This window comes from Mercenaria mercenaria, chromosome 7 (genome assembly GCF_021730395.1).
Source record: "Mercenaria mercenaria strain notata chromosome 7, MADL_Memer_1, whole genome shotgun sequence".
In the NCBI taxonomy this organism is placed as follows: Eukaryota; Metazoa; Mollusca; class Bivalvia; order Venerida; family Veneridae; genus Mercenaria; species Mercenaria mercenaria.
The window spans coordinates 83,495,006-83,509,822 of record NC_069367.1 but is presented as its reverse complement, the minus strand read 5'-3'; the positions used below and the strand labels follow the sequence as shown (position 1 = coordinate 83,509,822).

At 36.8% G+C, this 14,817-nt stretch overlaps 1 protein-coding gene across 2 annotated transcripts in view; it reads right to left on the bottom strand.

The window, feature by feature from the left end:
* LOC123553762 (collagen alpha-2(IV) chain-like) overlaps positions 1-14,817 on the bottom strand; it is a 72,203-nt gene that overhangs the window by 32,253 nt on the left and 25,133 nt on the right. For both annotated transcript variants that reach the window (XM_045343382.2, XM_045343383.2), the window contains exons 15-21: positions 13,297-13,394; positions 7,152-7,352; positions 4,405-4,573; positions 3,091-3,201; positions 2,288-2,502; positions 1,148-1,301; positions 643-927 (exon numbers count right to left, since the gene is read on the bottom strand). In XM_045343382.2, the coding sequence (XP_045199317.1) occupies positions 643-927; positions 1,148-1,301; positions 2,288-2,502; positions 3,091-3,201; positions 4,405-4,573; positions 7,152-7,352; positions 13,297-13,394 (1,233 nt within the window). The remainder of the gene's footprint in view (positions 1-642; positions 928-1,147; positions 1,302-2,287; positions 2,503-3,090; positions 3,202-4,404; positions 4,574-7,151; positions 7,353-13,296; positions 13,395-14,817) is intronic.

Genomic DNA, 14,817 nt, shown 5'->3' with positions numbered 1-14,817 from the left:
TCAAGGTTATCATTCTGACCAATATTCATGAAGATTAATTGAAAAATACCGCCTCTATCGCATACACAAGGTTTTTCTTTGATTTGACCTAGTGACCTAGTTTTTGACCCCAGATGACCCATTTTTGAACTCGGCCTAGATTTCATCAAAGTTATCATTCTGACCAATATTCATGAAGATTAAATGAAAAATACAGCCTCTATCGCATACACAAGGTTTTTCTTTGATTTGACCTAGTTTTTGACCTGAGATGACCCATTTTCGAACTCGGCCTAGATTTTATCAAGGTATTCACTCTGACAAAATTTCACGAAGATCAATCGAAAAATACAGCCTCTATTGCATACACAAGCTAAATGCTGACAGACAGACAGACAGACGACGGTGAGCTAATAAAAAGCTTTTTAGAAACATACAGTTATTATAAAGAGATTAATTTAACATCAATACATTGTAATTTGCTTAAGTTTAACCGAAACAGTAGTCCTAGACATTGTAGAGGGGGTATACTGAGGATTGTAACATCTAAATGTGGTCAGCATATTCTTTTAAGACTTTAAATTCCAAATCCATAGTTTCAGTTTGCACCTTCCACATATTTACCAAATTAAACAATATGGGAGACAAAAGTTTGTTTATTACCTGGGTTTCCACCAAATCCTGGGTAACCTTTTGGACCACTTGCCCCGTTCAAGCCCGGTTCTCCATCTCGTCCATCGGCGCCCCTAAAACCGTTATCACCTGCCATACCCTTCGACCCTGGAAATCCTGGAAGGCCATCATTTCCACGGATACCATTTAGACCATTAAGACCTGGTTCTCCTGGAGCCCCTGGTTCCCCTTTGTACCCAGGCGGTCCTTGAAAGAAATCTCCAGGTTCTCCCTTTCGTCCCGGCAAGCCAGGACGTCCATCTCGGCCATAGTCACCTAAAAATTTCAATTTTTTTTTTAACTGTTCTGTAGATAGTTGCTTCTGTTTTTGAAAAAAAAACAACTTTATTTATCTAACACCTTAATAAAGGGCAAATAAAACAAGTAAAGAATTTCTGTTCTAACATTGTTCCAATCTTATTTTTATATAAAATAATATTATAAGAAAATTTTCTCAAATGAAGCAGACTTCCTAAAACGAAAATCTACAACACACCTTCCATTCCTTTAGGTCCTGGTCGTCCTGGTAATCCATCTGTTCCTGGGCCTCCTGGTACACCATCAAGTCCCCTAAATCCTGGGCGCCCTGATTCTCCACGAGGGCCAGGCAACAGCTGTCCAAAGAATCTTCCTGGCTCTCCCACCATACCCTAAAGTTATCAAAGCCACAACATGCAGTTGAGCTTACATACATTTATACTATTAAACCTGTATTTAACCTTTATCCTGCTAAATTTCCAAAATGGACCAGTCCATCATACAATTTGGGCAGTACCACTAATTATTCAACAAGGTATTCACTGAAAATATTTAAATTGTAAAGTGGCGGTCTTCAATGCCAACTGCTTCCAATTCTAAGGCTATCTGTACATTCACAATCTTTGATACCGGTTCACAACACACATCTTGTGTAAAAACATCCTGTTTCTTATGATCTTGTTCAGAAATCTCTGCACCAAAATTCTATCAATGTTCTAATGTAACATTTGTTCTAAGCTTTCTTGGATGGTTTATGTTTAAGTTCCTAAGAAAAAGCAAATTTTATGCAACATTTGCATTTACAAACTTCAAAATTTGGGTAGAAAACAACCAGGCACATGCCGGAGTCTAAACTCCAGCACAATTGCTACAATCAGAATGTCAAATATGACTAAATCCAGAATTTGGACAGCTACCAAGTAACTCCCTCATAAAATCAACATTCTAATTAAGAAATAATTTATAGCAAAACAGTGTTTTAACACTATTTATGCACGATGTGTGGTTGTTTGTTGGGCTCAATAATTTCACGAGGGCACAGCCCGAGTGAAATTATTTGTACGACGTATTTCCGCCTGAGTGTATAAATAGTGTTAAAACATTCTTGCTATAAATTATTTCGATTCTAATATGGCCTTAAACTAAAACAGTAGATAAAAACATTCCTAGTACCTTCTTAAAATATACAGCTATCCTGTATAGGACAATCTTTGTTTGCAAAATCTATCTAATCCATCTGGTAATACACTAAGAAAACTTACAGGGTTTTGTATTCTATTTTCATAAAGTATACATTAAAAGGTTAGCATAGTGAGGCAATATTAAATGACTATGTCTAAATTAGGTTTCAAACTGCACCCTCAAATATAACAAGTACCTTAGGTCCTCTTGTGCCTGGGAATCCGTCAGGTCCGGGTCTACCTGGCTCTCCAGGTCTGCCATTGGGTCCAGCATCTCCAGGCAACCCAGGGTAACCCTTGGCTCCATCCTGGCCCCTAAAACCAGGCACACCATTTCTGCCATCTTCACCAAGAACTCCAGGCTCCCCTTCTCTACCAGGCTCTCCAGGAAATCCAGGTGACCCTTTCATACCTGAAATTTGAAATTTGTTTGTTTTGGTTTAAGGGCTATATTTTCAGAAGTGTTTTTCTTTTATGTAATATCAAGTAGACAAACTAACCAGTGTTCCTGGATTTTTGTACCAGTAACAACCTGTCCTCCACAAGTAACTGCCAGCTTCTCCACATGAATAAGAGGTGGAATTTGTACGATTTCAGACTCAATGTCTTCTATCAAATCATCACAGAGGGCACATGCCTCACCTGGGGATTAAACTCATGATCCCATAATAAATAGTTCTGCAATCTCTCTATTAAGTGGGTGGAAGACTGGATTTGCTGTTGCTAGGCACTGTCGAAGTGTTGACATGGATATGAATCCAGAATGAGACACCAATTACCTGAAGTCTTATTGACCATGTTTTTACTGGAATATCAGAAATATTTTCATCAAAGTACAGAGAAAATCCTTAACTCGGATATGATTTTCAATTCAGACTTTGGAAAAACTTGTTCTAATTTGTGGTCAGAATGTAAGGTCGGAAACAACTCAAAACCCAATCTTGACAGAATCAAGAAATTGCTGTTACCATGATATGAAGGTAACTGATTAAATTCTTACCCATCAGTCCAGGAAGACCATCCATACCCCGTAGTCCAGGGGGACCTGGTTCACCTCTATCCCCTCTGATTGGCTCAAAATCCACATCAGGTGCTGGGGAACCCTTCTCGCCTAAAACAGGTAGAAAACTGTAACATTTACAAATCTTCTTAAATAAGCATCCTAAGGGTTAAAGAGTTCGGAACACAAAATATTAAACAAATCCACAAAATGTGTAACATTCTTCACTGCCTTAAAACAAATCTTCAGAGTAGCATTAATTCTTAAAATTAAATCCTAACAAACAATAAAAATACTTTATCACATGTCTGACTTCGCGAGTTTGAAGTAAAGCCATTACTTAACTTTGATAATACACAAGTGTTATAAAGCTTTGATGTCGGCATCGCTAAAAGTATAGAAGACGTTGGTCGAATTGACTTCTTTATAATAGTTAAAGAAAGACCTGAGGATGAGTTCAAGTGAAGGGTGCATAATGAATTATCATAGTTTGAACAAAGAGTGCTGAATGAATTATCAGAGTTCAAGGGTAGGGTGTTGTATGAATTATCAGAGTTCAAGTGAAGGGTGCATTATGAATTATCATAGTTTGAGCAAAGAGTGCTGTATGAATTATCAGAGTTTGAGCAAAGAGTGCTGAATGAATTATCAGAGTTCAAGTGAAGGGTGCATTATGAATTATCAGAGTTTGAGCAAAGGGTGCTGTATGAATTATCAGAGTTTGAGCACAGGGTGCTGTATGAATTATCAGAGTTTGAGCAAAGAGTGCTGAATGAATTATCAGAGTTTGAGAAAAGGGTGCTGTATGAATTATCAGAGTTTGAGCAAAAGGTGCTGTATGAATTATCAGAGTTTGAGCAAAGGGTGCTGTATGAATTATCAGAGTTTGAGCAAAAGGTGCTGTATGAATTATCAGAGTTTGAGCAAAGGGTGCTGTATGAATTATCAGAGTTTGAGCAAAGAGTGCTGTATGAATTATCAGAGTTTGAGCACAGGGTGCTGTATGAATTATCAGACTTTGAGCACAGGGTGCTGTATGAATTATCAGAGTTTGAGCAAAGGGTGCTGAATGAATTATCAGACTTTGAGCACAGGGTGCTGTATGAATTATCAGAGTTTGAGCACAGGGTGCTGTATGAATTATCAGAGTTTGAGCAAAGGGTGCTGTATGAATTATCAGAGTTTGAGCAAAGGGTGCTGTATGAATTATCAGAGTTAGAAGGAAGGGTGCTGTATGAATTATCAGAGTTAGAAGGAAGGGTGCTGTATGAATTTTCAGAGTTTGAGCAAACGAAGTTCAAATGTATATCATACCTCTCTGTCCTTTACTTCCTGGTGTTCCATTAAATCCATCAAACCCTTTAGGTCCTGTGCGTCCCGGTTCACCATCAGTAAAATCTCCCATCATACCCTTATATCCAGGTGTACCTCGAACACCAGGTATTCCATCCAGACCATCAAGTCCTGGTACACCCGGTTTACCCTGCAACAATATTTCGTTTTATGCTTTTATTTCAGAAATCTATTTTATGCTTTATATGTACCAGAATGACTTCCTTCTTAAAATTGTTCTAATCAGTTTCTTCAAAAAGAATTATATGTATGTACTTGTTTTTTATGTACATGTACTTTTTTTTACAGGTGACATACACAAAGTTATAAAAGTTTTCATACGTAGAGGGAGATCATTCAAAAACAGGGTAAGCTAGAGTTATTCTTTGACACTGCACTCTTTCTCTCACTGATTTCTATTAATATGTAAAGTATTAAGTTAATCACTAATATAATTTTTAAGATATGCTCTGGACAATTGTTTTTACATAAGGGGAGATAATACAAAAACAGGGTAAGCTAGAGTTATTGTTCTTTGACACTGCACTCTTTCTCTAACTGATTTCTATTAATATGTAAAGTATTAAGTTAATCACTAATATAATTTTTAAGATATGCTTTGGACAATTGTTTTTACATAAGGGGAGATAATACAAAAACAGGGTAAGCTAGAGTTATTGTTCTTTGACACTGCACTCTTTCTCTAACTGACTTCTATTAATATGTAAAGTATTAAGTTAATCACTAATGTAATTTTTAAGTTATGCTCTAGACAATTTTTTTTACATAAGGGGAGATAATACAAGAACAGGGTCAGCTAGAGTTAGGGTTCTTTGACACTGTACCTCCTCTAACTGACCTGTATATCTATATGTAAAGTATCAAGCCAATCCCTTTCATACTTTTGGACTTGCGCTCTGGACAAGCTTGTTACATAAAGGGAGATAATTCAAAAAGGAGGTCAGCTAGAGTTATAGGTCCTGGTTACTGCACTTTCATTCAACAACCTCTATACTTACGTGAAGTATCAAATGATTTCTTCTTATAGTTTTCAAATTATGCTCCGGAAAAACTTTTTTCACATAAGGGGAGATGATTAAAAACATGGGTCAGCTAGAGTTATGGTTCTCTGACACTGCACTTCCTCTCACTGACCTCTATCAATATGTAAAGTATCAAGTCAATCCCTATCATACTTTTGGACTTAGGTCCAGACAAGGTTTTAACAAGAAGGGAGATAATTAAAAAATGGGACCATCCAGAGTTATAGTTCCTTATATTTGCACTTCCTCAATGAGCTCTATCACTGTGTGAAGTTACAACTTCAATATCTTCAATACTTTTGAGTTATGCTCTGGACAAGATGTGTGATGGACAGATGGACAAGGTGGCGACTACTGTGAAATCATTTTTTGTTTGCGCAGGACGAATTTTCGCGTATTTCGCGCTAGGAACGATGCGCGAATTTAAGACCGCGCTATTATTTAACCATTATTGTGTAAAGTTATCCAAATTGATTTCTTGTCCGAAATCTAGGTATGTTATGAGACCCATGTATTTCAAATTTTCTCAGAACGTCACAGTTTATCAGCATTTAATTAAAGTTTGTCTTGATAGGAATTTATTTGTTTATCAAATGGATTATGAAATCTGATTAAATTATTTATTTTAATTGGTTAATTGGTTATTCTTTACGGACGCTTCAGTTACTTACGATAGTTTTATATTGTTGTTATCGTCTTGCAAATGTTACGAAATATTTATCATTTAATCCTTGACAGAAAACTATATAAGTATTAGAATTCATATGTGTATAAATTCATTCGTCGTCAACACGTCAAATTTCAAGTTTGTCACACCGCGTTATTGAATGTAACGGCGCAGTTTCGTAATTATTCATACCTGCCATTGTTGTTTTAGGGTAACTGGAAAAACGTCATTCATAGTAATTAAGACTTCAAACACCTTTTATCTTAATCGATCCTTTGATACTCTTTCACACTTAACCAAACCATAGTGTCAGTTAACGACAATAATCAGTTGGACTGTCATATTATTTGTTGTTGTTTTTTATCAAGGTCATAAACGGCCACTTAACCAACCATAATGTCAGTTAACAACAATTATCAGTTCGACTGTCACATTTTTTTATCAAAATAAACAGGCCGATTTTATTGACAGGCGGTAAATGACAGTGACACGTGCGATGCTGGCAATTTCTGAAAAAAGATTTTTTTTAAAAATCTTAAACTGAAAAAGCGCGAACTTAAGCCCGCGTGAAACTGTCTTTTTTGCCGTTTGCGCTAAATTTCATGCCAGTGAATTCAAATGATTTCACAGTATATGCCCCCCGAATATGCATAAAGACATTTTTTGTAAGGGGAGGTCAAAGACAGCAGAGGAGTTCCTGCAGTAGGGAGAAACTTTTATGACCTTTAAGCATAATTTTGACTAAATCAAGAGCCATAACTCTAGTCAGGCTAAGTGAAATCCCAACCATAACTCTGGGTGCACAACTTCACATACTGAATAACATTCCTAAAAGGTTTAACGACAATAGGTCAAATACTTTTTAAATATGCAATCTTTTGGTGGACACAAAAATAACCCTATTAACCCTATACATTAAATCTATAATCTATAATTTGATTAAAAACTCTACCAGATCTGTGAAATTATGAAAATATTCTCCATTCTGATAAGTTAAGCTTAAGAAAAAAAAAACTTACTTTGAGACCTTCAGGTCCTGGTGGACCAAAGTCTCCTCTGGGTCCAGGTAAACCCTGGGGACCACGTAGACCATCCACTCCAATTTCACCTGGATTTCCAGTTTCTCCCTTTTCCCCGATCCTTCCTGGTGGAATAATAACTATACCATCGTCTCCTGGTGGACCCGGGAGTCCATCACTTCCAAATTCTCCTGGTGTACCCTAACATAGGTCAGATAATTGAGCAAATTCAATTTAATTACTTCATTGTAATGGACTATTCATGAAAACCTTGTGAAAAGTCAAACCTGTACTAAAGACCACCTTTTTATAAAGGCCACTACTGTAAAACTGGCTTATAAAGTCCACTATCTTCTCTTTTCTTCTTAAGCATAAATTGATCAAATTTCCCTGCACTTAGAGGTGCTCAAAAAAGAGCATTTTTCATTTCCCAATGGTGAATTTTAGGGACAAGTTTGACGGTATCAGTTTGTTTTTCATTACTGAAAAAAGTTACAATGTACCAGTGTGTAACTCCAAGGATCAAAATAAAGCAACTGACATTTCATGATGTTTCCTTGCTTACATTATAAGTATTTTCACATTACTACATCAAATTACAGAACAAAAGACATGATGTTACATTAACAGGAGGTGTTTGTAAACAAGAGATCACAGAGTGATCTTGGCGCCCACCAATGTGCCATTTTTGAGTGTTCCAAATTTCAAGACTTACTGACTACCTCAAGGTCAAATTTTATTTCCGTACACAACACTGTGCATGTGGTCCAAATTCGAAAGCTGTAGCTTGAGAAATGTGGATGTAGGTCACTAGGTCAATGTCAAGGTCAAAGTTTGTTTCGGTACACAATCCTATGCATGTGGTCTAAATTTGAAGCCTGTAGCTACAGAAATGTGAAAGTAGGTCACTAGGTCAATCTTAAGGTCAAAGTTCATTTTGGTACACAAAACTATGCAAGTGGTCCAAATTTGAAGGCTGTAGCTTGAGAAATGTAAAAGTAGGTCACTAGGTCAAAATCAAGGTCAAATTCTATTTCGGAATACAAAACTATGCATGTGGTCCAAATTTGAAGCCTGTACCTTAAAAATGTGAAAGTAGGTCACTAGGTCAATGTAAAGGTCAAAGTTCATTTCGGTACACAAAACTATGCAAGTGGTCCAAATTTGAAGGCTGTAGCTTGAGAAATGTAAAAGTAGGTCACTAGGTCAAAATCATGGTCAAATTTTATTTCGGGATTCATCTTGCCACTAAAAAATATACATGTGGTCCAAATTTGAAGGCTGTAGCTACAGAAATGTGAAAGTAGGTCACTAGGTCAAAATCAAGGTCAACTCATGTCAAGGTTCATCTTGCCACTCAAAAATATACATGTGGTCCAAATTTGAATGTTGTAGTTATTGACAAGAACATTTTAAAAGCTTTTCCCTATATAAGTCTATATGTACCATGTGACCCCTGGGGCGGGGCCATTTTTGACCCTAGGGCGATAATTTGAACAAATTTGGTAGAGAACATTACAAGTATCAAAGCCTTAGGCTTTGTGGTTTGGACAAGATTTTCAAAGTTTTTCCTTATATAAGTCTATGTAAACCATATGACCCTCAGGGCGGGGCCATATTTGACCCTAGGGGTATAATATGAATAATCTTAGTTGAAGACCACAAGATGATGTCACATACAAAATATCAAAGCCCTAGGCCCTGTGGTTTTGGACAAGGGGTTATTCAAAGTTTTTCCCTATATAAGTCATTATAAACTATGTGACCCCCAGGGCGGGGCCATATTTGACCCCAGAGAAATAATTTGAATCATCTTGGTAGAGGACCACTAGATGATGCTTCAAACCAAATATCAAAGCCCTAGGCTCTATGGTTTTGGATAAGAAGGTTTTCAAAGTTTTTCCCTATATAAATCTATGTAAAATATAGAAATAAACAAAGGGCCATAACTCACTCATAAATTGTTGAACCAGTCTGATTTTCAGGGGGACACAACTAGGGTACCAATACATCATTCTGACAAAGTTTGGTCAAAATCCCCCCAGAAGTTTCTGAGGAGATGTGATAACGAGAAATTGTTAATGGACGGACGGAATGACGGACAGACGGACGCAGAGTGATTTTAATAGCCCACCATCTGATGATGGTGGGCTAAAAATGTATGCCCCCAGTGATGGGTTGTCCAATTTTCAATCCTGTGATCCTATGTTGTATGACTAGAGGTCATCTACTTTATAAACCAAACAGTACTATCAAATTTGAAAATACTGGGTCAAATGGTTCTCAAGTTATTAAATGGAAACCATATTTAAGGTTCCGGACCCTGTGACCTTGAACTTTGGCTTACTTACTTAATTAACAAGAGGGTCATGATGACCCGGCATTGCTCACCTGAGTACTTGTTTCAAATATCAAACTGATGCTAAAATATTAAGATTGTAGGTCTTAGGTTACATTCATCAGCACTGAAAGTCAATTTTAGGATCGGTGTGCGAAATAGTGCATGTCATCTAAATTTCAAGGCTGTATCTTAAAAAAACAAGAAAGTAGGTCAGTAGGTCAAGGTCAGTCAGATGACCCCTAATCACTTGGGGTCATCAGGTAAATGTAATTAAACAGTCTAGGAAATAATTTTTAATTTCAATCTTGTGGGAGGTCCACAATACAATGCTACATACCAAATATCAAAGGCCTAGGTCTTGAACTTTCAGACAAGAAGATTTTTTTTTTCCTAATTAAGTCTATGTTAAACTCGAGACCCCAAGGGCAGGACCTCTTTTCATCCTAGGTGCATAATTTGAATAATTTTGGTAGAGGACCGCTGGGGAATGCTACATGCCAAATATCAAAAGCCTAGGCCTTGCAGTTTCAGACAAGATTTTTGAAGTTTTTTCCTATATAAGTATATGTAAAACTTGAGACCCCCAGGGCAATAATTTGAACAATCTTAAATTGGTAGAGGACCAGCAGGCAATGCTTCATACCAAATATCAAAGGCGTAGGTTTTATGGTTTGAGAGAAGAAGATTTTTAAAATTTTTTCTTATACAAGTCTATGTAAAACTTGGGACCCCGCGGAGATGCCCCAAAGGGGCACAACTGAACAATCTCCATTGAGGACCACTAAATGATGTCACATGCCAAGTATCAAGGCTCTATGCCTTGCGGTTTTGGACAATAAGATTTTCAAAGTGTTTCCTTTCAGTTGCCATGGCAACCAGAGTTCTGCATGGAATTAAATTCTTTGAACGGGGGCCACCAAAAGATCATTTCTGTGCAGTTTGGTGTAATTCTGCCCAGTGGTTTTCAAGAAGAACACTTTTTTAGCAAATGTTGACGGACATCACACGACAGACAACACACGTCTTACGATGGACGACGGACATTGAGCAGTCACAAAAACAAGAAGGCCATGATGGCCCTGTATTGCTGACCTGAGTACCATTGCTCAAAATGATATGATCAAGTTTTGACACAGAGCACATAGGCATAAACATTAAATATCATCAGGATAAACATTTTTTTGTAACAGTCCCTTTTGACCCAGTCAGGGCCAATTTCCATACCAAGTTTGAGGGTGCTAGGCTCAAATGCTGAATTTTTGTACTAACATGACTATTCCTTACCCTGGAAGACTTAAATAACATTTAAAACCAATCTCTTTAGATGCTGCTGAGATATATTCATTTACATAAAATAAAGGGAGGTAATTTGTCATAAATTCAGTCAAAAGTTATCTACCCTGATCGTCAGAGTCCATCTGATGGCACAAATGACATTTCAAATCAGTATCTTCATTGGTTACCGAGATACACCCATTTTAATTTGAAACAAAGGGAGGTAATTTGACATAAAATCAGTCCATAGCTATCTATCCTGATTACCTCAGTCCAACTAAAGACAATAATGAAATTTCAAATGAGTTCTATAAATATTTACTGAGATAAATCCATTTTTATTAAAATCAAGGGAGGTAATCATGCACTGGTATATGCATGTAGAAGATACAGAGTACAAGCCTATACAACAATATATTAGTAAAAAATTCATACCGATAAATGTTCAATCAAGAGTTATCTAATATGACTATTTCTTACCATGGATGACATAAATAACGTTTCAAACCAATCTCATTAGAAGCTACAAAGGTGGATTAGATAAAAAATAAAAGGGGGTAATTTGTCATAAATTCAGTCAATATGTATCTTCAGTGATTGTCCAAGTCCATCTGTTGACATAAATGAATTTTCAGATCAGTATCTTCATTAGTTACGGAGATATACCCATTTTAATTTGAAATAAAGGGAGGTAATTTGATATAAAATCAGTCCATAGTTATCTACCCTGATTGTCTCAGTCCACCTAATGACAATAATGAAATTTCAAATAAGTCCTATAAGTACTTACTGATATAAATCCATTTTGATTACAATCAGGGGAGGTAATCAGATATAAAATAACTCTGGAACCTATGATTGGATCTGACAGATTCGTCATGGAATCCAAGATTTATTGTTGTTGAAGATATTTTAGAAGTTTGTATCAAATCAAACCATAAATGAAGTCTCTATATGGCTGCAAAAGCCAAAATAGCAAATTTAGGACCTAAGGGGCCATAACTCTGGAACCCATGATGGAATCATCATTCATCATATCCTGTGTTTATTTGTCGACTGCTGCAGGTGTCCCAGTAACTAGGGTAGGCAGCAGGTGGCTAGATTGTTTAAACACCCAGTCTCCATGCTTCTCTGTCATGTGGGTCAAAGCTGTCAAGGTTGTAAGCCTTCAAGTCCCGCTTGACACATTCCAACCAGGTCTTTTTAGGTCTCCCACGTCCTTTGGAGTTTGGTATGGACATACTCAAGATCGAGCTGATGCATGAGGATGCACAAATGACATGACCATACCACCTCAGGCGTCTGGTACGAATAGCCTCTGTCACCTCCTGTAACCCCAGCTTTGCGTACAGTGCTGCTATATCTGGCCAGTTTTAATAAGGAACCAAGATCTTATGGTGATACAAGTTGTGTGCAAGTTTGGTTAAAATAAAATCATAAATGAAGCTGCTATTGTGCAGACAAAGTCAAAATAGCTAATTCTGGCCCTTTCAGGGGCCATAACTCTAGAACCCATAATGGAAACTAGCCAGTTCAAGATAGGAACCAAGATCTTGTGGTGATACAAGTTGTGTGCAAGTTTGGTAAAAATCAAATCAAAAATAAAGCTTCTATTGTGCAGACAAGGTCAAAATAGCTGATTTTGGCCCTTTCAGGGGCCATAACTCTAGAACCCATAATGGGATCTGGCCAGTTCAAGAAAGGAACCAAGATCTTTTGGTGATACAAATTGTGTGCAAGTTTGGTTAATATAAAATCATAAATGAAACCACTATCGTGCAGACAAGAAATTGTGGATGGACGACGGATGAAGGGCGATCACAAAAGCTCACCCTGTCACTACGTGACAGGTGAGCTAAAAACAATAGAGGTCATCTACTACATAAGCCCAATCAGGCTATCACACTCCAAAATTCTGGGTCAAATAATTCTCAAGTTAACATGCAGGAAATGTTTTCAATGTTCAGGTCCCTGTGGCCTTGACCTTTGACCCATGAAACAACAGAGCCATCTATTTAATAAGGCCAATCATGCTATCGGGTCTGAACATTCTGAGTCAAGTCTCAAGTTATGAGCAAAAACAGTTTTCTAGGTTCATGTGACCTTGACATTTGACTTACTGACCTTAAAAACAATAGTAGTCATCTACTTCATAAGCCAAATCATGCTATCATGTTTGAAATTGCTGTTGACCAACTAGTAGGACACCTAAAACAGACAGACATGGCCAACATGTACAAAGCAATAAAGCCCTAGGGAGTAAATGGAACAGTGGTAAGCACCCTGGACCACAGTACTAGGGACCACACTTTGACTGCTTGTTGTCACTTATTTATTATGACAAATGTTCAGTGCCTAGACTGGATGCTAGGAAAGATATTACACCTGGTTATGGGCTCAGCTGGAAATAAATTATTCTATCCACTCCAGATTGGTATTAAACAAATAACATTTATTTCCAAAAGCATCAAAAAGCCCACACAATCTCAATCTGTGTGCAAAAGTTTTAATACACAGTTAAATTCTCACCGTCCGACCCTCGAGACCTGGAAGTCCTGGTAGACCATTATCTCCCTGCTCACCTTTGCGACCAGGATTACCTTGGAAACCTCTATAACCATCTTCACCTAAAAATAATTAAAAAAATTTGATAACAAGTACAGTATTAAGCATGGAAGTTTCTGTTCATGCAAAGTTCTTCAGAATATTATATATAACAAAAACTATGCATGGAACACAAAAGTCTGTTGTGCATTGGAATTTGATTTGAAAATTTAAGTATTGGAATTTTATTTTACAGATTGGCGTAACAAAAATATCCACAAAAAATTTATCCCCCCACAACTGTCAATAACTTCACAACAATATCATAATTTACTTAAAATACTGAGAAATCATTTTATCTTGCCTTTTACAAGTTTCTTGCATTTCTATTGGTCAACAGACGTCACATGGAGACAGGATATATATTCCATATCCTGCTAGTATATTTCAGATATGAATTTTGATAAAAACAAAATGGCTGCCACACTGCTGGCATAATTGAATCAAGTCAGATTATTTATTAGCTCCAGCGATAGTACCGTTTCCGACAGTAAATTCAGTGTTTTCTTGCCGATTTCATTCTACGTAAGTTGAGGCTATAGTTACCCGAGAGCCAGATATTCCCATCTGCACCTACAGCCAGGGATAGAAATTTTTTTTTTGCATACTATATTCAAGAAATAATTTCAAAAATGAAATTAAACAAATGACTTTCTTTTTAGAACCATTTTAACTTACAGCAGCATATTTAAACAAAATCGGGAAATTTACATTTGAAACAGGAAAGACGTCATAATGTTTCTAAGACAAATAACAATGTTTAGTTCAGGATTTGTTTTATCACTTGCAGTGTAACGTTATGTATTTTTGATTTACTTATGCTTTTTGAATCCAGAAATAATACTATAAGGAACAAAGAGGAACTATCAAGGTATTGGATTTTTATTCAGTTTTATGAAATTAACTTTAAATTACTACATAAATCTTCTACAAATATGTAGTTTACGATACATCATTTACAGCAAAAGTTATCTTACACCCCAGGGTGTAGATGGAGTTTTACAGCACTGGTGAAAATACTGGAAATCCCCGTCTGGTATGCAAGAACAAGACATCTTCATCATGTTGAGATGTGCACAGTAATTCTGTGTCTGTAACAGCAACCTCATTATGAATTATATTTCAAGATGTAATTATCAACATACTAGCCTACTCAAACTGTTCAACCATCAGCCATGGTTGTTGTTAAACATTTGTGATTTAGGAATTACTGGTTTAGACAAGGAACAAGCCAACACTGGTCTGACCACACCCTGGGGCACTGTAAAGCATGTGTAAGATAACTAGAATGTGTCTGTAGGACACAAGGTGTGCCCCCCACTGGTACATTTGTCATAAATAAGGGGAGATAATTCAAATGTTTGCAGTCTTAATGGGGTATAGCCTCAAAAAAAAAGTATGAAAAGGATTAATTATTCTATACCATATACTTTTTGAGCTATGAGC